This window comes from Carcharhinus amblyrhynchos, unplaced genomic scaffold, assembly GCF_965287045.1.
Source record: "Carcharhinus amblyrhynchos unplaced genomic scaffold, sCarAmb.v2.hapA scaffold_62, whole genome shotgun sequence".
NCBI lineage: Eukaryota > Metazoa > Chordata > Chondrichthyes > Carcharhiniformes > Carcharhinidae > Carcharhinus > Carcharhinus amblyrhynchos.
The window spans coordinates 697,517-719,002 of record NW_027649802.1 but is presented as its reverse complement, the minus strand read 5'-3'; the positions used below and the strand labels follow the sequence as shown (position 1 = coordinate 719,002).

At 45.4% G+C, this 21,486-nt stretch overlaps 1 protein-coding gene across 1 annotated transcript in view; it reads right to left on the bottom strand.

The window, feature by feature from the left end:
* Positions 1–21,486, bottom strand: part of LOC145337699 (NACHT, LRR and PYD domains-containing protein 3-like) — a 53,051-nt gene that overhangs the window by 18,027 nt on the left and 13,538 nt on the right. Inside the window, exons 2-6 of the mRNA XM_080182531.1 lie at positions 19,836–20,002; positions 11,484–11,655; positions 11,315–11,380; positions 7,657–9,394; positions 3,733–3,819 (exon numbers count right to left, since the gene is read on the bottom strand). Coding sequence (XP_080038657.1) covers positions 3,733–3,819; positions 7,657–9,394; positions 11,315–11,380; positions 11,484–11,655; positions 19,836–20,002 — 2,230 coding nt within the window. The remainder of the gene's footprint in view (positions 1–3,732; positions 3,820–7,656; positions 9,395–11,314; positions 11,381–11,483; positions 11,656–19,835; positions 20,003–21,486) is intronic.

Sequence of the window (21,486 nt, the reverse complement as noted above, 5' to 3'; positions counted from 1 at the left end):
GTCAGGTCCCAGAGGACTGGAGGATAGCGAACGTGGTACCGTTGTTTAAAAAGGGTAGGAGGGATAACCCGGGTAACTATAGGCCGGTGAGTTTAACGTCAGTGGTAGGTAAGTTGATGGAGAGGATTCTTAGGGATAGGATGTATGAGCACTTGGAGCGTTGCGATCTGATTAAGGATACGCAGCATGGCTTTGTAAAGGGGAGGTCTTGCCTTACGAATCTGGTGGAATTCTTTGAGGAGGTGACAAAAACGGTTGACGAAGGACGAGCCGTTGATGTCGTCTATATGGGTTTCAGTAAGGCGTTTGACAAAGTCCCTCATGGTAGGTTGGTACAGAAGATTAAAGCTCATGGGATATGTGGTCAGGTATCTAGATGGGTGGAGAACTGGCTTGCAAAGAGGAGTCAGAGAGTAGTAGTGGAGGGGTCCTTTTCTAGCTGGAGGTCTGTCACTAGTGGTGTGCCGCAGGACTCAGTACTGGGACCTCTTCTCTTTGTAGTGTATATAAATGATTTGGAAGAGGGAGTAGGTGGTGTGATCAGCAAATTTGCTGATGACACCAAGATGGCTGGATTGGCGGGCAGTGAGGAGCAGTGTCTGGCAATACAGCGGGATATTGATAGGCTGGTATATTGGGCAGATACGTGGCAAATGGAGTTTAATCCAGATAAATGTGAGGTGATGCATTTTGACCGGAATAATGTAGTGGGGAGTTATATGATAAAGGGTAAGCCCGTAAGGAGTATAGAAACACAGCGAGACATGGGGGTGCAAGTGCACAAGTCTTTGAAGGTGGCAGTGCAAGTGGAGAGTGTGGTGAAGAAAGCCTATGGTATGTTAGCCTTTATAGGAAGGGGTATAGAATATAAGAGCTGGAGTCTAATGTTGCAGTTGTACAGAACGTTGGTTAGGCTGCATTTAGAGTACTGCGTCCAGTTCTGGTCGCCTTACTACCGGAAGGACGTGGAGACTCTGGAGAGAGTGCAGAGGAGGTTTACCAGGATGTTGCCTGGTATGGAAGGACTGGATTATAAGGAAAGATTGAAGAAACTGGGGCTCTTTTCCCTTGAAAGACGACGACTGAGGGGGGATCTAATAGAGGTATATAAGATTATGAAGGGTATAGATAAACAGAGGTAAGCTATTTCCTATGTTAGAGACACATAAGAAATAGGAACATAAGAACATAAGAAATAGGAGCAGGAGTAGGCCATCTAGCCCTTCGAGCCTGCCCCGCCATTCAATAAGATCATGGCTGATCTGTCGTGCCTCAGTTCCACTTTCCCGCCCTCTCCCCATAACCCTTAATCCCCTCGCTTATCAAAAACCTATCAACCCGCGTCTTAAAAATATTTAGCGAGGCAGCCTCCACCACTTCAACGGGCAGAGAATTCCAGAGATTCAACACCTTTTGAGTGAAGAAGTTCCTCCTCAACTCCGTTCTAAACCGCCCCCCTTTATCTTGAGGCTGTGCCCTCAAGATAAAGGGGACAAGGGGCCTCGGGCTTAAGGTGAGGGGGGGAGAGGTACAACACAGATATTAGAGGGAGGTTTTTCACACAGAGGGTAGTGGGGGTATGGAATGCTCTGCCAAATAAGGTGGTGGAGGCAAACACACTAGAGTTGTTTAAGAGTAACTTAGACAGGCACATGGGTGGGTTGGAGATGGGAGGATATAGGAGATTGTTTTAAATAAGGTTCATTAGCATTGGGACGTCCCTGGTAAGGGAAATGGATATGGTACAATAATAATGTTTTTTTTTCCTTTTCATTCACAGGTTTTAAGTCGGTCCGCCTCGTGTCCAACGAGGGGCATACACACGATGGGTCGTACTGGGGTTGCTCTTGGTTGTTCGAGATTGGCCTAGTGCTTCATGTCGTTAGTGTGTGCCTAAACTGGACAAGATACTGGGCAAGACGACAGCTCAGTGACTATCACTGATTGCTGTGCAGACACATGGATTTGGGTCGGTGTCTGTGGGAGTTTGCGCATTCTCCCCGTGCTTGCGTGGGTTTTCTCCGGGTGCTCCGGTTTCCTCCCACACCCCAAAGATGTGCTGTTAGGCTGATTGGCGGGAATAAATTGTCCCTAAATTAGTTTCCCTCAATCTGGATGGCCATAAAACATTGGACAGGGGTCATGGGTGGAGGGGGGACTGGTGGTGTTGAGATAGCAGCGTGGGCTCGTTGGGCCGAAGGGCCTGTTTCTGGGCTGACTTTGTTCTTTTGTCTTATGAGGAAAGGCTGAGGGACTTGAGGTTATTTTCATTCGAGAGAAGGATGTTACGAGGTGACCTGATTGAGGAATACAAGATGATCAGAGGGTTAGATAGGGTGGACAGTGAGAGCCTTTTACCTCGGATGGTGATGGCTAACACGAGGGGACATAGCTTTAAATTAAGGGGTGGTAATTATAGGACGGAATTCAGAGGTAGGTTCTTTACCCAGAGGGTAGTAAGGGTGTGGAATGCCCTGCCTGCAGCAGTTGTGGACTCGCCAACTTTAAGGGTGTTCAAACGGTCAGTGGATAGGCATATGGATAACATTGGAATAGTTTGGGTTAGAGGGTCATTAGATTGGTTCCACTGGTCAGCACAACATCGAGGACCGAAGGGTCTGTACTGCGCTGGAATGTTCTATATGCTGTATCCACTCTGTGGTCTGGTGGCTGTGTGCTGGAGCTTCACCAGGTTCACATCTCATTTTTAGATAAACCCAAGTCTCATTTGTTGATATATGTAAAGAAAATTAGTCGTAGTAACACAGTACTGGTTACTGGGGAAAGTCACTGTCAGCTTCCTATCAATGAAAAGGTACAGTTCACCTCTCCTGCCTGTTTCCTGTCACTCAGATAACTTCATATCCAGGCTGCCTTTGTCTCTTTTATTTCAGGGTCTCCAACTTTGCTCCTAAGCTTATTATGTGTTTACTAATAGTGGACAGTGTTTTTAATAACAGGAATACTGATAGCAATGGTATATTTAGTATCGCTATTTATGTTATTAAAAACAATGTCCATTATTAATAGGGACATGATTCAGACTATTCTGCACTGGGATTATTGCCAGCTGAGCTGTGCCTTGAACTGCTGGGCTGTAAGCTCTGGAATTCTCTTCATAACCCTCCCCACCCCCATCTCTGCATTCTCTTTTAAGATGCTTCTTAAGCTCCGTTTAATATAAATTTGAGAGTGGATCCCTCGGGATAAAACTCATCAGAATTCCATGTAGTTTGTAATCTGCCTTACCAATATACAGCAGTTTTCTATGTTTAATTAAACTGAGAAGCTGGCACACAGAAACATCTATAATCTGAATGACAAATTAAACTAAACTAAACATATGACCAGCCATATCTGGTAATTCTATAAACATTTAATTTTTTTGTCCATCTTTTTTATTCTCATGAATGGTTTTGAGAATAATTATAAATGATTAGTTAAATCTTTCACTCCTGAATCTCTCAGTTTATTGTAACTCAGGTTCAGACACATCACTGACTGGTTTGTACTGAGAGCAGAGGTGAGAATATCTGAGGCTGTTACTCTCCAAACTGGAGATCAGAGAGAGAAAGATTTCAGGAATCAGAGTGAATCCGTGATGTTTAACACGAATACTGACAGGAATGATGTGGAATGGTTATTAATGACACTATTACTGACACTGATAATAATTTACAGTGTTATACATTCACTGATTATTAACACAATCTCACACAGTCTGATACTTACTCCAGTTTCTGTATTTTACATTCTGGATTCTTCAGAGCCGCAGACAATAGTTTCACTCCTGAATCTCCCACTTTATTGCCACCCAGACTAAATGGAGAAAGTGAGAAACACATTAAATTCAGATTAATGTTCAGCAGGAGAAATAGCTGGATCTATTTTTGTGTCAGAAACTTAGCACCAATGGTGAACTGATTTAAGTTACGATATCTCACCCAAGTTGATCTTTCTCTACACCCTAGCTGTGACTGTAACACTACATTCTGGACTCTTTCCTTTCCTTCTCTATGTACGGTATGCTTGGGCACTAATAAATGTGACAATAATAAATCAAATAATATCAAACCCTTTCTGTTGAATGGAAAAGGCAATAGTCAGCATTGAAGAATGATGAACAATTCACTCTCACTGGTTTGCCTACTGGGGGAATCCACTTCTACATCTCTCAAAATATATATTTTGTTTAATTGTCCATGGGATATGGGTGTCGATGGCTAGACCAGCATTTATTTCCCACTGCTAATGGCCCCTAGAGGAGGAGCTGCCCATATCCTGTGAACAAGAAAGTAATTTTAAACATGTCCCACATTCTGGTCTCATTTCCTGATCATCGGAATTACCCTCCTGAATCTCACTGACCCTGCTACATTTCTGGAAATTCAAATCATTTCTGCTGTTACAGAAATCCAGGATTTTATGAGAATTGTAGATTTTACGGAGAGTTAAATGGTAAAGCTGTGAGAGTGGATCTCTCTTAGCGCCTCTTAACTACTGACATTGTATCATCTATCTCAGTTTGTTGGAGTGGATGAAGGGAGGGCCAGGAGCCAGTAACCACAACCGAAAAGAGTGGGTCTATCTAATTTAGTCAAGTCTGTGGCTCCAGCCTAGAGCAGTGCTGTTAAACTTAGCTGATTGTCGGAGGGTCAGTTAATCATTTAACTACTCTGAGGCGGCCCACACTGAGTTCAAAAGGGAAATGGTGAATCTAATAGTGAGACAGAGGAAAACTAAATCCATTGGTTGGTAAACAAAAAATGCTGTTTGCCACTGGCTTTATATTGCTGTGAATTGGAGGAAGCAACAGAAAGGGTCAATGATGGTTCTGCTGTTGATGTGGTGTACACGGATATTCAAAAATCATCTGATGCAGTGACACAACAGACTTGTGACATAAGCTCATTAAATAAATGGGAAAGTATTAATGTGGATACAAAATTGGATGAATAAAGAGTAATGGATATTTTCCAGGCTGGAGGATGTCTGTAGTGGAGAATCCTAGCGGTCAGTATTGGGATTCCTGCTTTTCCCTGATATATATGAATCATCTCAGTGTTTACAGTCTTGAGGAAAATTTCAAAGTTTGTTAGTCACAGAAATCTTTGAGGCATCGGAAACTGTGAGGAGGGGAGCTTGGGACTGAAAAACAGACCATGGTGGAGTGTACAGATAGGTGGCAGATTAAGTTCAATGCAGAAACGTGTGAGGTGATACTTTCAGGAAACACGTACATGAGGAAGCAATATAAAATAATCGGTAGAATTGTTAACGGATTGCAGGATCAGAGGGACTGGACGTATATGTACATCGATCATTGCTGTTAGCAGGGTAAGTGTAGGTAGCAGTTAATAAAGAATACAGCATCTTGGGCTTCACTGTTATGAAATAGTTTATGTTTGTGGGTATCAGATAATAATCCCTGAGTTTAAGTTTAATTTGTGTTTCTGTGCTTGTGAGCTCAGAAAGGACCAAAACTTTAATTTCACTTCATGTTAAACAAAGCTGCCTGCCTGGTTTCACTTTAAACTGTCCCTGCATTTTAATTTAAGGGTTACAATACTGTAAGAGTTATCGAGGTTAAGAAAATGGTTGTTTATATTCAGAGACCCACAGTGAATGATAGAAACACTGAGTTTCAGTTGTAACCAGTTAACCCAAGAAACAAGACGGTGTTTACAGAGGCTGCCAGGAGAGGCAGGACAACGCAGGGATTCAGAAAGCAGAACCCAAAATTTAAATCACCATCAGAAACCAAGAAGGGAAAGAGGAGTGTCAGGAAGATAGAAGTCAAAGTGACAATAAAACCTGAATCTGAACAAGCTACTGCTCCCAAAGTTAAAGAGAGGAGCAGAGACAGGCTCCCAGTTACAGACAGAGCTGCTAAATGTGGACATGGTAAAGTTTGCTCACGAGTATCCAGACATCTGATATAATCCTAAAGTTGGTGACACCTTCATACAGCCAAGGGGAGCTGTGTACTGTTGGCCTGGCTGAGTATGGAGGAATACTGAAAGGAAACATTGAAATATTGGAGGGGGATCCTTGGTGAAGGCATCTGAGAGGAAGTGTTGATTGGGGAAGGATTCCAAAGGCTGTTTTTCCCCTGGAGTGGAGTTTCTAGAGCAGAAGGAAGAGTCCCAGTGAGATGAGTTTTCTCACATTGTTACAAACATTTGGGGGGGATTTGAAGAAGAATCCACTGCAGTTACTTTGGGCGGCGTCTGTCACTTGGTTTCAGAGATGGTGTATCTGACCACAGGTGGCTTGTTGGTTTACACTGACTGTGTACTTACTGAGAACATTAAAGCATAAGATCTATTCTATAAATCGTGTCATCCCTACAGATCTGCAGACATCTGTGAAGTTAGATGGGTGAAGTAGTGGGGCACTGTAGTTTTTTCTTTACAAAGGTTTTAGTCTTTTGTTAAAAGTTAATCAACTGCCTTGTTATTCTGTTCATCTACATTTCTAAATAATAAATAAAAGTCACGATTTACTAAGCCGGTGTTCTGCTCTTAGACCTGACTGTCCAGACATCAGCTGGGATCATAACATTGTCAATAGGGGCATCGAGTACAAGAGCAAGGAGGCTGTGCCAAATCTGAAAAAAGATCTCACTGCACAGTGTCATACTTTAGGAAGGCTTAGAACACATTGGAGAGAGTGCTGAAGATGTTTACAAGATTGGCTACAAGGATGTGAAACTTAAGTCACGAGGATTGATTGGAGAGGTTGTTCTCCTTGGAAGGAAGAATGCTAAGAGGAGATTTGAAATGTTCAAAATAGTGATGGTGCTGGACAGAGCAGGTAGCAAATCAACATTTGCTGTTTGGACAAGGATCAACAACACGATTTAAATTGATTTGCAAAAGTTGCAAATACAGTGTGAAAAGAACTATTTTTAAACACAGTGAGTGGTTCAGGTTTTATGAGGCTGCAGTGAGAGAGAAAACTGGTGGCTGCTGTAACCGAACAGGGAGGTTTTTACATAACTGCCCACTGTAAAGTTTAATACAAGACTGAACTTCCACTTCAACCCTGACTGATGTCACCGGTGATCACATGAATTATAAAGGGACACTGTCCGATATAACACACACCAACTATAATACATGAGAGGCAGCGTATAGGAAAATAATCCTGATAATAATTAGCTACAAACTGTAAGCTGTACTGAACACAGAAACAATTATTTTCTAGCATCATACAGAATCAGATGGTTTTTGTTGGGAGAGTGAAATATTTATTTTTAAATTTTGTAGGGAGGCCTTTACACCTCTAATTATTTAAAATGTATCCCAATAATGCTTTCATTCACTCAAGGAATGTGATCATCGCTGGTTTTGCCAACATTTACTGCCCATGGCTATTTATCCACGAGAATCTGCCTTCTTGAAATGATGTAGTTTTATCAGAGAATCACAGATTTATTACAGGTTCAGAATGAGGCCAATCGGCCCATCATATCTGCAGCTGCTCTGAAATGAACATTATTACTTTACACCATTCTCCCACACTTTCTCTGTGACCATTGGACATTGTTTCTCTCTCGACTTCCTCAACTGAACGTGTCTCTGTTTTATTAGAACAAAGGAAATGGTTTTTCAACAATGAAAATATTCGCTATGAGACCAAACAAACAGTTACCTCAACCCCTGACACTTGTGCAGAACGGGTCCCAGCCGCTGGATCCCTTCACACCGAATGAAGCATCGCTGTAGATCCAGGTGTTTTATTGTATCACAGAGTCCAATGACATGAGACAGGACTGCACAGTCAATCGGGGTCAGTCGCAATCCCCTAAATGAAAGTGTTTTCACAGATCCCACCGTGTTCTGAGCCAGTGCTTTATTCTGAGACTCAAACAGGTAGTGGAATGTGTTCAGGAGGTTCCTTTTCCCAGTTTCAGTCTGTGTGTCTCCAATCTGCCCTTCAACCTTCTCCTTCACCCAGTCAATCACTCGGCAGGTTGTTTGATGAGGAAATGGACCCAGAAACTTCTCCAGGGGTCGAGCTGACTGTGGGGAGGAGAGACCAGCAACAAAACGGAGAAATATCTCAAATCGCCCATCTTCCTCACTGTGGGCTTCACTGAGGAGTTTCCCGATCTCCCCGGGATCTGGAGTCAGGAATTGTGTGAGTGCAGATACAAACTCTTGGATGGTGAGATGTGGGAATGTGTAAACCACACTCTGGGCAGAATCATCTCTCTCTAAAAGTTCCATCAGGAACCCAGACAGGAACTGGGAAGGTTGTAGATTGTACTCAATCAAATCTTCATTTCCAAACACAATCTTCTTCTGGGAGACTCCTGTGTAGGCCATCTCACCAAGCTTCAGTAACACACCACGGGGGTTTTCAATCTCTCGGCTATGGTTTTTCAGAATGTTGTAAATATAGTAGGAATATAGTTGGGTGATGGTCTTGGGAACTTGCTGCTGTTTCCTGCCTCTTTGTGTAAAGAAGGGACCCAGTGACAGAGCGAGGATCCAGCAGTAGGAAGGGTTGTAACACATGGTGTACAGGATCTCGTTCTCCTTCACGTGTTTGAAAACAGCTGCTGCCACCGTCTGATCTTCAAAAAACTTGTTGAAATATTCCTTCCGTTCATCACCAACAAATCCCAGGATTTCAGCCCAGACACTGATCTCAGCCTTTTCTAATAAATGTAATGCAGTGGGGCGGCTGGTCACTAGCACTGAACATCCTGGGAGCAGCTTGTGCTGTATTAAACTGTACACAATGTCAGACACTTTACACCGGAATTCAGGATCTGTGCACATGGACTGAGGTTCTGTATTTCTCCGATTGTCGGCAAAATCAATCGTGTCCTTGAATTCATCCAAACCATCGAATATAAACAGCAATCCCTCTGGGTTCTTCCAGAGCTCTCCCAGAATATTCCCAAGGTAAGGATAGAAGAACAGTATCAGATTCCTCAGGTTTATTCTACAGTTAATAGCGTTCAAATCCCGGAATTTAAAACTGAAGACAAATTGAAAGTGTGGGTATATTTTCCCAGTGGCCCAGTCATAAACAATCTTTTGTACCATTGTTGTTTTTCCGATTCCCGGGACTCCGCTCACTGCTGCTGAATTCCCAGATTCGGATTTTCTCTGGGAAAAGCTGCTCTGGAACAATTGATCAGTTCGTATTTTTTCCAGTTCTCTCCGGAGATGTTTCTCTCTCCATTCTTCATGATCTCGGCCTCTTGCCAGCAGTTCATGTTCGACAAGTGTCCGATCTCGAACATCGGAAATAACCGTTAGCTCAGCGTATCGATCAACCAGCTGGAAAATCTTAACCTTCTCCTTTATGAGGATAGTGTTCACTCTCAGAGTTTCAGTTTGTACCCGGAGTGTCTCCTTGTGTTTCTGTTGGAGATCTTCAATTAGAACAGAGAGAAAATGTTAGTTACATTAAGACACTGTCTTTGCTGATTTGAGGGATTTATTTTACAGTCAGTCAAGGTTTGATTAGGATATAAAATTGAGTTATTGGAAACCTCATTTGACAATGATTAATTTCCACAAAGTTTCAGATCGTCATTTAATTCCAATATTTCTATAACGTGTTGGGGGTGATTCTCCCAAACAGGAATCTAAATGTCGAATGTGTGTAAAAACTGGAGTAAATCATGCTGGACTTTTCAGCGGGAGTTTCAGAATGAATCTCCCACAATCTGTGCACAGCAGAGTGGACGAGCGTGAATCAGGTGGAAGATCAGTGAATGGAGCCTATTCCGGTTGGAGAGACCGGCAGCATCGCACTGAGTGGCCACTGTGTGTGCGATGTGTCAGCACAAAGATCGGCGCTTGCATAGTGACCCCACACTGCCGGCGCCCTGGTCGTTAGGCCCATGAACACACCCAGGCCATCATTACCCTCCACCCCCACACAGTCCCGGCCCATCCCCCCACCCCGACATAGGTTTCACACCCCCCAGCAGGCTGGTCCCCTCTCCCCACCCTGATGGCCAGCCCCAATCACTGTCCCTCCCTCCCTCTGTCACTCAGACAGAATGCAGAGTGGAAGCGGGACTCCCCACCCTCACTCCCACAGGCCAGATCCCCATTAGGCTCTGAACCCTTGGCACTGCTCAATACCCAGTAGACAGTGCCAAGGTGTCCTGGACATTAGGACTCTGCCCCTTTGGCAGTGCCAGGGGCCCAGGCTGGCAATGCCCAGGGTACCCCAGCCACCTCCACCCTCCTAGGGGCTTCGATGTCATCCCCTTCACTCCAGCAGGGTCTGTTCGGCAGCTCCCTACAAAATCCTGTTGGAGTGAACAACTCCTGACGTGAGGTGGTGACAGGGCGAGAGGCTAACGGGCCTGGAAATTTCAGTGCTGGGCTTGCTAGTGACTTTTAAGCAGATTCAAATGCACATTGTAATAATTTATACAGCTCCGCACTGATCTCTGGCACAGAGCTGACGGTGCCCCCTCTCGTGTCAGTATACCTTTATCTAGGAAGGAAACCAAATCTATACACAGTACTCCAGGTGTGAACCTACCAGCACCTGGTGCAGCTGCAACATAGCCTCCCTGTTTTTAAACTCCATCCATCTATCAATGAAGGACAAAATTACATTTGAGTTCTTGCACAGTGACACCCAGGTCCCTCTGCACAGCAGCATGCTGCAATTGTTTACCATTTAAATAATAATCCATTTTACTGTTATTCCTACCAAAATGGGTGACCTCACATTTATCAATATTGTACTCCATTTGCCAGAGCCTCGCCCACTCACTTACACTATCTATATTACATTGTAGACTTTCATCAGCCTCTGCACACTTTTCTCTGCTACTCACCCTAGTGTCATCTGCCAATTTTGACATACAACTCAAAATCATCACTGTAAATCATAAACAATTGCAGTCTCAACCCTGAGGCACACTAGTCATTGATCGCCAACCAGAAAAAAAACACCCATTTACCCCCAATCTTTTCTTTCTGTTAGTTAGAACACCCAGACACACAGGAACTCTGTACTGAGATTCACACAGTACCGGGTTTCGACTGGGTGTGTACAAGACTTCAGAATTAATAGCAATTAACAGCTGGATTAAGTGAAAAGATGCATTAATCACATAATTTTGGGAAAAAAAGGAGAGATGATATGAATTGTAATTTGAAACTATGTATGGTTGAGTATTAATGATAAAACCGAATCATGCTCTACCCAATTTCCACAGTCTTTAATTTTCACTATCCCAGATTTTCACAATCTCTTAAAAAAGGCTCCAATCATTCAGATTCTCAGAAGTGAAATGGTTTATTATCTCCATTTCCTCTCTTACCTTTCAGGTTACTGGATAATTCAGATAAACCATGTGCGATGTCCATATAATCAAACGAATCAGCACCTGTTTAAATAAATGATCTTCCATGAAAACAGCTCTGTGTAATATTACAGTGATATCAGCAGTGTTTAAATGGGAAATTGAATTCACTGTGATTTTACCGTACCAAGCTCCTGTATTTCTTTCAGTATTTTATCCAGCTTTGGGACTCCGTGACGCATTCTCACAAAGGATTCCCACATCACCCTTCGAGCCCGAGATCCTTTTCCCATCACCAGACTGAGGAGAAGTTTGGAACTGTCCGCCCGGTTTCCCTTATCCACGAGCTCAGTGACTTTCTATGAAGAATAATAATGAAGAATAATGAGACACAGAGTGAAAGATAAACACTGAGAATGAGAAGGAAAGGATCTGCTCAGTGATGGGATTTCCCAGTTGTTTTCAGCTCAGAAATCAGTCACTGGGACAGGTCCTGATCCATAATAAACATGGGCTGAAAATTCTCTTAAAATCTCATTCCAATCATTAACAATAAACAAATGTGAATCAACTGAACTAGAAATCATGTGATTAGTTGTCTGTCCTTCAGCGTCCAACGCGATGGGACGGCACATTGACACAGTGGTTAGCACTGCTGTTTCACAGCTCCAGGGACCTGTATTCGATTCCTGGCTTAGGTCACTGTCTGTGTGGAGTTTGCACATTCTCCTAATGTCTGTGTGGGTTTCCTCCAGATGCTCCGGATTCCTCCCACAGTCCAAAGATGTGCAGGTTAGCTTGTTTGTGCATCTGTTCTCCTGTAACGGAGACCAGCTAAGGATGTATCAAATGCCCATTATGGCTATCCATTATGATGTCCAGCAGTGGTAGGGAAATTACTGGACAGGAATCTTCAAAACAGGATTTATTCCCACTTGGAAATAAGTGGACGTACTTGTGAAGGGGAGGCCGTGTCTCACTAACTAGATGGAGTTTTTTGAGGAAGTGACGAAGATGATTGATGAGGATAGGGCAGTGGATGTTGTCTCTATGGGCTTCAGTAAGGCCTTTGACAAGGTCCCTCATGGCAGACTGGTGCAGAAGGTGAAGATGCATGGGACCAGAGGTGAGCTGGCAAGGTGGATATTAAACTGGCTCGGTCAAAGACAGAGGATTAGCAGTGGAAGGGTACCTTTCTGAAAGGAGGGCTGTGACAACTGGCGGTAGTCAGAGATCAGTGCTGGGAACTTTGCCATATATATATATATAAAAATGATTTGGGGGAAAATGTAACTGGTTTGATTAGTAAGTTTGCTGACGAGACAAAGGTTGATGGATTTGTGGATAGTGATGAGGAACATCAGAGAATATAGCAGGATATAGATCAGTTGGAGACTTGGGCAGAGAGGTGGCAGATGGAATTTAATTTAGACAAGTGTGAGGTAATGCATTTTTGATGTCTAATACAGAAAGGAAATACACAGTAAATGGCAGAACCCTTCGGAGTATTGATAGGCAAAGGGATCTGAGTGCACAGTTACACAGGTCACTGAAAGTGGCAATGCAGATGGAGAAGGTAATCAAGGCAGCATACAGCACGCTGGCCTTCATCGCCTGGGGCACTGAGTTTAAAAATTGGCAAGTCATGTTATAGAACCTTAGCTGGAATATTGTGTTAAATTCTGGTCGCCACACTACCAGAAGGATATGGAGGTTTTGGAGAGGGTTCAGAAAAGATTTACCAGGGTGTTGCCTGGTGTGAAGGACATTAGCTATGAGGAAAGGTTGGAGAAACTATCTTCTCACTGGAGTGATGATCTGATAGAAGTTTACAAGATTATGAGGAGCATGAACAGAGTGGATCATCAGAAGCTTTTTTCCCCAGGGTGAAGAGTCAGTTACTAGGGGACACAGGTTTACGGTGCGAGGGGCAAGGTTTAAAGGAGATGTACAAGGCAAGTTTTTTAACAGAGGGTGGTGGGTACCTGGAACTCACTGCTGGGGAAGGTAGTGGAAGCAGATACGATAGTGACTTTAAGGGACATCTTGACAAATACATGAATAGGATGGGAACGGAGGGACATGGTTCCCTGGAACCATAGATGGATTTAGTTAAGTCAGGCAGCATGGTCGGTGCAGGCTTGGAGGGTCGAAAGGCCTGTTCCTGTTTTTGTTCTTCGAGGTTAGCCATTTCCCAGTAATTCTATAATGATGAGGGCAGCCTTTGTTGTGGTGATGTGATTCCCTTGTATATCTCTGACTCTGGAAGAAGGAATAGCAGCATGGTACGGTCAGGTATTGGCCATGGTTTCTTCACTAGGCAGCACACGTTTTACCGATTCCTGTAATTTCACCTTGGCTGTGCCCTTTGGCTGTACTTGTAATAATTTATTGTCTGGCATCCGCAACTCTCTGGCATATGTTCCCCAACACTCTTAGGGTCATCACTGCCTTTTGTTGGTGGTCTTTTAAAGTTCCGATCACACAAAGGGTCCTTTAACACCTGGTTTACACAAGCCCTCTCTATTAAAGTTTGTTTACACAATGACACTCTCCCCAGTTGGATGACTTTGCTGCCTGATGCCCCTTGTAGTTCCTGAGCACCTCGTCTGCTTTATTCTCACATTAGGTTATTGGAATTATTTGTTGTGAATCCAGACTGAGTTACACCAACAGCTTCTTTTTGTCTAGTTAGATTATTGATGCTTCAGACCAATCTATATCACCACTATTCATCTCGAGGCTGCAAGATTTCACAAATGTTCTGCTAATTTTCATCATCCAGACAGGAATTGGGTGACAGGTTCCCGACAGGTTTCTCAGCCACGTGAAGTGATATCTCTGGAGTATAACAGAGGGATTCGGGTCATGGAGGTTTTTCCCTCGGTCTACTAGTTCATCAATAGTTTAAGTCAGGAACATGCAGCAAGGTCAAACTTTTTAAATCATACTGAATGTCAGGGCCTCGCATGCTCTCAACAATATTACATTTGTTTTTCATCTCCTTCAATGTTGCTGACATGAAATTAGTAATGCATGCTCTCTGTACACTCTTATCATAGGGCTCAGGTTTCCCAAAAACAAACATATTTCCTTTTCATTACTGAAGCTACTTGATGAATGTAGTCGTCCGCAGAGGCGAGTCCTCATCACCAATGCAGAAAGCCTCCAAATCCACTTCCCCATCACCAGAAACCATTTATTGAAAATCAAAAGGAAGAACAGCAATCACAACTTACAGCAAGTCTGTATCCCAGAACCAGCAGTCCGGCTAAAGCCTCCGCTCAAACAGGAAGTTTGTACTTTAAAAAGCCAGCAGGAGATTTAATGACCATCTCCCATGTCCTTTCTGGCCATCATAACACTCATCTACACAACTCATTGAGCCAGGGTTAGGCCTCTGGTTTGATTATAATGGTGGAGTGATGGATGTGTGATGTTATTATCGAATAGATTGAGATGATAAGCAATGCTGCACCTGATAATCTAGCACATTTCACAGGGACATAGCATCGCACAACACCACACCCACTCCTCAGTTTGAAGAAGGTTCTTCATCTCCAACACAGACAGTACACTGAGTCTTACCAACACTGTCATAAACAAGTGAATCCGCCACAAGTTCAGCCTGGATAGTTCAGTCAGTAATCGTGCTGCCAAGACACCCTTGATTGGAGAAATTAAGCTGTTTTGCCTCTTTTTCTAGACCGTTTCAGAGGGCAGTGAGTAGTCAAACACATTTGTGGATCCACAAACAGGCCAGCTTGAGTCAGGACAGCAGGTTTCCTCAGCTAAAATCACAGGTAAGATGCCTGAAGATTGAAGGGTGGCAAATGCTGTGCCTTTGTTTAAGGGCCGAAGAGAAAAGTCTGGAAACTAGAGGCCGGTGAACCTCACATCTGTCATCGGGAAGTTGTTTGAAGATATTTTGAAAGACAGATTCTACAGACATTTAGAGACGCAATGACTGATAGGGGACAGGCAGCATGGTTTTGTGAATGGAAAATCACGTCTCTCAAATTTGATTGAGTTTTTTGAAGGGGTAACCAAGAAGGTAGATGAGGGAAGTGCAGTTGATGTTGTCTACATGGACTTTAGTAAGGTCTTTGACAAGGTCCTGCATGGTAGGTTGCTGCATAAGGTTAAATCTAACGGGATCCACGGTGAGGTATCTAAATGGATCCAAAATTGGCTTGATGACAGAGGGTGGTTGTATTGGGTTGTTTTTCAAACTGGAAGCCTGTGACTTGTGATGTGCCTCAGGGATCAGTGCTGGGTCCACTGTTGTGTGTCATTCATCTTAATGATTTGGATGAGAATTTAGTCAGCATGGTTAGTAAGTTTGCAGATGGCATCAAGATTGGTGGCATGGCAGACAGTGAAGACAGTTATCTAGCATTGTAACAGCCAGTGGGCTGACAAATGGCAGATGGAGTTTAATTTAGATAAATGTAAGGTGATGCATTTTGGTAGATTGAACCAGGACAGGACTTACTCAGTTAATGATAGGGCATCGGGGAGAGTTACAGAACAAAGAGATCTAGAGGCACAAGTTCATAGCTCCTTGAAAGTGGACAGAGTGGTGAAGAAGGCATTCGGCATGCTTGGTTTCATTAGTCAGAACATTGAATACAGGAGTTGGGATGTCTTCAAGTTGTACAAGACATTGATAAGGCCACACTTGGGATAACGTATCCAGTTCTAGTCACCCTATTATAGGAAGTATATTATTAAACTAGAAAGAGTGCAGAAAATATTTACTAGAACGCTACTTGGACTTGATGGATCGAGTTGTAAGGAGCGGCTGGATAGACTGGGAGTTTTTTCCTCTGGAGCATAGAAGGCTGAGAGGTGATCTTATAGAGGTCTATAAAATAATGAGGGGCACAGATCAGTGAGATAGTCAACATCATTTCCAAAAGGTAGAGGAGATTAAACTAGAGCGCACAGTTTAAGGTGAGAGGGGAGATACAAAGGGGTCCAGAGGATGGTGAGTGTCTGGAACAAGCTGCCAGAGGCAGTAGTAGAGGTGGGTACAACTTTGTATTTTAAAAGTCATTGGGAGTTACACGAGATGGGTATGGAGGGATATGGGACAAACAGGGGCAATTGGAACTAGCTTTGGGGTTAAAAGTGGGGCAGCATGGATAAGCTGGGCCGAAGGGACTGTTTACGTGCTGAAAATCTCTATGACTTTAGAAAGGGCCTTCGCAAAACTAGTCAGTTTTGACGAAAATTGCACATTAATGCACACACTGCCACAGTGAGATCAAAGCATGTTCCATGGTGTTTTAAAGCTCCGATCTCATAAGGGCTCCTTTAACACTGGTTTACACAAGCACCTGAGTGGATTTCTGGATTTTGAGACCAGATCTCCAGTTTGTGTATCCAGTAATATCCCAATAAGCTGCAGGGCGAGTGCAGCCGAGCTCCTGTCCCCGGGGGGGGGTGAGTGCAGCCGAGCTCCTGTCCCCGGGGGGGGGTGAGTGCAGCCGAGCTCCTGTCCCCGGGGGGGGCGAGTGCAGCCGAGCTCCTGTCCCCGGGGGGGGGCGAGTGCAGCCGAGCTCCTGTCCCCGGGGGGGGCGAGTGCAGCCGAGCTCCTGTCCCCGGGCGGGGGGCGAGTGCAGCCGAGCTCCTGTCCCCGGGGGGGGTGAGTGCAGCCGAGCTCCTGTCCCCGGGGGGGGCGAGTGCAGCCGAGCTCCTGTCCCCGGGCGGGGCGAGTGCAGCCGAGCTCCTGTCCCCGGGCGGGGCGAGTGCAGCCGAGCTCCTGTCCCCGGGGGGGGCGAGTGCAGCCGAGCTCCTGTCCCCGGGCGGGGGGCGAGTGCAGCCGAGCTCCTGTCCCCGGGGGGGGTGAGTCCAGCCGAGCTCCTGTCCCCGGGGGGGGTGAGTCCAGCCGAGCTCCTGTCCCCGGGGGGGGCGAGTGCAGCCGAGCTCCTGTCCCCGGGCGGGGCGAGTCCAGCCGAGCTCCTGTCCCCGGGGGGGGTGAGTCCAGCCGAGCTCCTGTCCCCGGGGGGGGCGAGTGCAGCCGAGCTCCTGTCCCCGGGCGGGGCGAGTCCAGCCGAGCTCCTGTCCCCGGGGGGGGCGAGTGCAGCCGAGCTCCTGTCCCCGGGCGGGGCGAGTCCAGCCGAGCTCCTGTCCCCGGGGGGGGCGAGTCCAGCTGAGCTCCTGTCCCCGGGGCGAGTGCAGCCGAGCCCCTGTCCCCGGGGGGGGCGAGTCCAGCCGAGCTCCTGTCCCCGGGGGGGGGGGGGTGGTGGCGAGTGCAGCCGAGCCGCTGAGTATAAGAACATAAGAAATAGGAGCAGGAGTAGGCCATCTAGCCCTTCGAGCCTGCCACGCCATTCAATAAGATCATGGCTGATCTGTCGTGGCTCAGTTCCACTTTCCCGCCCTCTCCCCATAACCCTTAATCCCCTCTCTTATCAAAAACCCATCAACCCGCGTCTTAAAAATATTTAGCGAGGCAGCCTCCACCACTTCAACGGGCAGAGAATTCCAGAGATTCACCACCCTTTGAGTGAAGAAGTTCCTCCTCAACTCCGTTCTAAACCGCCCCCCCTTTATCTTGAGGCTGTGCCCTCTAGTCCTACTGTCCTTTCTGAGCGGGAAGAGTCTCTCCACCTCTATGCTATCCATCCCATTCATCATCTTATACGTCTCAATGAGATCTCCCCTCATTCTTCTAAACTCTAACGAGTACAAGCCTAGTTTATTCAGCCTCTCCTCACAGCTCAACCCCCTCAACTCCGGTATCAGCCTAGTAAACCTCCTCTGCACTCCCTCCAAGGCCAAAATATCCTTGCGTAAGTACGGCGCCCAAAACTGCACACAGTACTCCAGCTGCGGCCTCACCAATGCCCTATACAGCAGCAGCAAGACCTCCCTACTTTTATATTCAATCCCCCTCGCTATGAAGGCCAGCATCCCATTCACCCAGCCTATCTAGAGCCTTCTGCAGACTCTCCACACCCTCCGTGCAATTCGCCGTTCCCCCAATCTTGGTGTCATCAGCAAATTTCGACACCCTACACTCGGTTCCCTCCTCCAGATCATCTATATAAATGGTAAATAGCTGAGGCCCCAGCACCGACCCCTGGGGCACTCCACTAGTCACCAACCGCCAATCCGAATAGCACCCATTGACCCCCACTCTCTGCCTCCTATTTGACAGCCAATCTTCTATCCACGCTAACACCCTACCCCCAACTCCATGTCCCCTGACCTTCTGCAATAACCTCTTGTGAGGTACCTTGTCAAACGCCTTCTGAAAATCCAGAAAGACCACATCCACCGGCTCTCCTCTATCCACTGCCCTAGACACATCCTCATAGAACTCCAGTAAATTTGTCAGACACGACTTCCCTTTAATGAAACCGTGCTGCGTCTGCTCTATCAAGCAATTCCCCTCAAGTTGCCTCACTATTTCCTCCTTGATGACGGATTCTAACATTTTACCTACAACAGACGTTAAACTAACCGGCCTATAATTCCCCGCCTTTTGCCTGGCACCCTTCTTAAACAACGGCGTAACATTAGCCGTTTTCCAATCTTCTGGCACTTCCCTGGAATCCAGCGACGTCTGGAAAATAATCAGCAAGGCATCCACTATCACCTCCGCCATTTCTTTCAGAACCCTCGGATGCATTCCATCCGGTCCTGGGGACTTGTCCACAATCAGTCCCTCCAGTCTGTCGAGCACCGCCTCTCTAGTAACAGTAATGTCATTGAGACCCTCCAGTCCTACCACCTTTCCATCGCTAACACCCGGCAAATTATTCACGTCCTCCTCCGTGAAGACCGAAACAAAAAAGTTATTCAAGACCTCAGCCATATCCCCATCCCCTACCACTGAGTCCCCCTTCTCATCCTCTAAGGGTCCAACATTCACCCTAGCCAGCCTCTTCCTTTTTATATATTTATAAAAACTCTTGCTATCCTTTTTTATATTAAGCGCTAGCCCAGCTTCATAGTTTCTCCTACCCTCCTTTATCAACTTCTTCGTCAATCTTTGTTGACATTTAAACCTCTCCCAATCCTCTTCTCGCCCACTACTCTTAGCTACTCTAAACGCCTCCGCTTTTAATTTAACACTTTCCTTCACCTCCTTTGTTATCCACGGCTTATTACCTCTCCTCCTACGGTCCTTTTTGACCATCGGAATAAATTTCTGCTGAGCACCAAGAAAGATCTCCTTAAAGATCCTCCACTGCTCCTCAGCAGACCTACCTTCCAACGCACTCCCCCAGTCCACATTCGCCAATTCTTCTCTCATCCTACCGTACTCCCCTCTGTTCAAAATCCAAAAGGATCTCCAGATCCCAGAATTCCCAATCTCAGAGGTTTCCCTCTCCTCATACCTGGGTCTGGTGTAGACTTACAAACAGGAATATTATTAGTCAATAATTCCATTATCAGTGCAGCTTGTGATTCCGTGTATGCCAGAAGATCATTTGAACAGAACCTGTTCTTTTACCATCATTTGTCAATATATCCTGAAAGATTTGCACTGATTGAAATAATTCACTGTGTTCCTCTCAGTTACCCGATGTTCTTGTTCAGTGAAAATCCCCTTGTCTTTTAACAATGAGCTGATTCCATCCACTCCTCCTTCCATCGCCTGCACGAGTCTGTCCCGGTAGAATTTTGTCAATTTGAACAGTTGGTAATCATCACAGTTTGTCAGGAACTCAGGGATTGTGGAGTTTGGATCTGTGAACACAAATGGAGAAAAATAAACACTTCAATGAGTTTCTATCCATGTCGTTACGCTTTACAAGAAGAAACTGAAGCCCCCTGTGAACCGTATTATCAAACACCTTCTGGGAACACAGAAACATGTGGAGATGCCAGTGTTGGACTGGGGGAAAACACAGTAAGAAGTCTTACAACACCAGGTTAAAGTCAAACTCTAACCTGATGTTGAGACTTCTTACTGTGTTTAACAGAGAAACGTTCGGTGAAAGCATATTTGACCGTACCCCTGTAATGAACTTAGTCCCAAATCCATGAACATCCATTGTTAAAAGAGGCTACGAATTTCAAATATGAAACCAACATTTTTTTAATTGTTCTCTAGATGTGGGGGTTGCTGGTGAGGCCTGAATTTGTTTTCTTTTCTTAATTTACCGTTGGAAGGAAACTTGCAGATAGTGGTCTTCCCATATATCTGCTGCCCTTGTCCCTCAAGGGCAAGAGGTTGTGGATTGAGAAACGTTGAAGGAGCTTTGGTGGGTTGCTGCAGTTCCTGTAAATGATGCATATTACTATCACTGTGCATTGGTGGCTAAGGGAGTGAGGTGCTGTTCAACTGGGTTGTCTTAAGAACATAAGAAATAGGAGCAGGAGTCGGCCATCTAGCCCTTCGAGCCTGCCCCGCCATTCAATAAGATCATGGCTGATCTGAAGTGGATCAGTTCCACTTTCCCGCCCTCTCCCCATAACCCTTAATTCCCTTGTCTATCAGAAACTTATCTACCTGTGACTTAAATATATTGAACGAGGTAGCCTCCAATGGGCAGAGAATTCCAGAGATTCACCACTCCTGAGTGAAGAAGTTCCTCCTCAACTCCGTTCTAAACTGCACCCCCCCTACCTTATTTTGAGGCTGTGCCCTCTAGTTCTGTTTTCCTTTCTAAGCGGAAAGAATCTCTCTACCTCTACCCTGTCTGGCCCCTTCAGTCTTCTCCTGGGTAGTACAGAGCTTCGAGTGTTCATGGAGTAAGTTGCAAATTTTCCAGTTGTGCCTTGCAGATTATGGGCTTTGGGGAGACAGGTGGTGACTTACTCTCCACAGAATGCCCCATATCTGACCTGTTGTTGTTGCTGCTGTGTGTATATGGCTGATCGAGGTCTGTTTCTGGTTAAAGTCACTGTTACTATCTATGAGGTAAGGCAATGACATACATTTGGTATCAGAATGGGTTGGGGAGGGGCTGCCAATCCTCTAAGTGCTGGGACAGGGGTAGAGGGCTGGGAGAGAGTGTGGGGAGGGGGTCGCTTCCAGATAATACACACAGGGCATATGCAAAATTTGAAACACAAAATTGCAGGACAACATGCGTCCCAGCAGGAGACAAGCCAGAGCCTCATTCTTTGAGATCATCATTCCTTGCCATTTGGTCAGCTGGCCTGGCAGAGGCAGGAGATCCTTCCTGATGGCAGTTTAAGTCTTGCTGTTCTGTCCTATGGCCCTT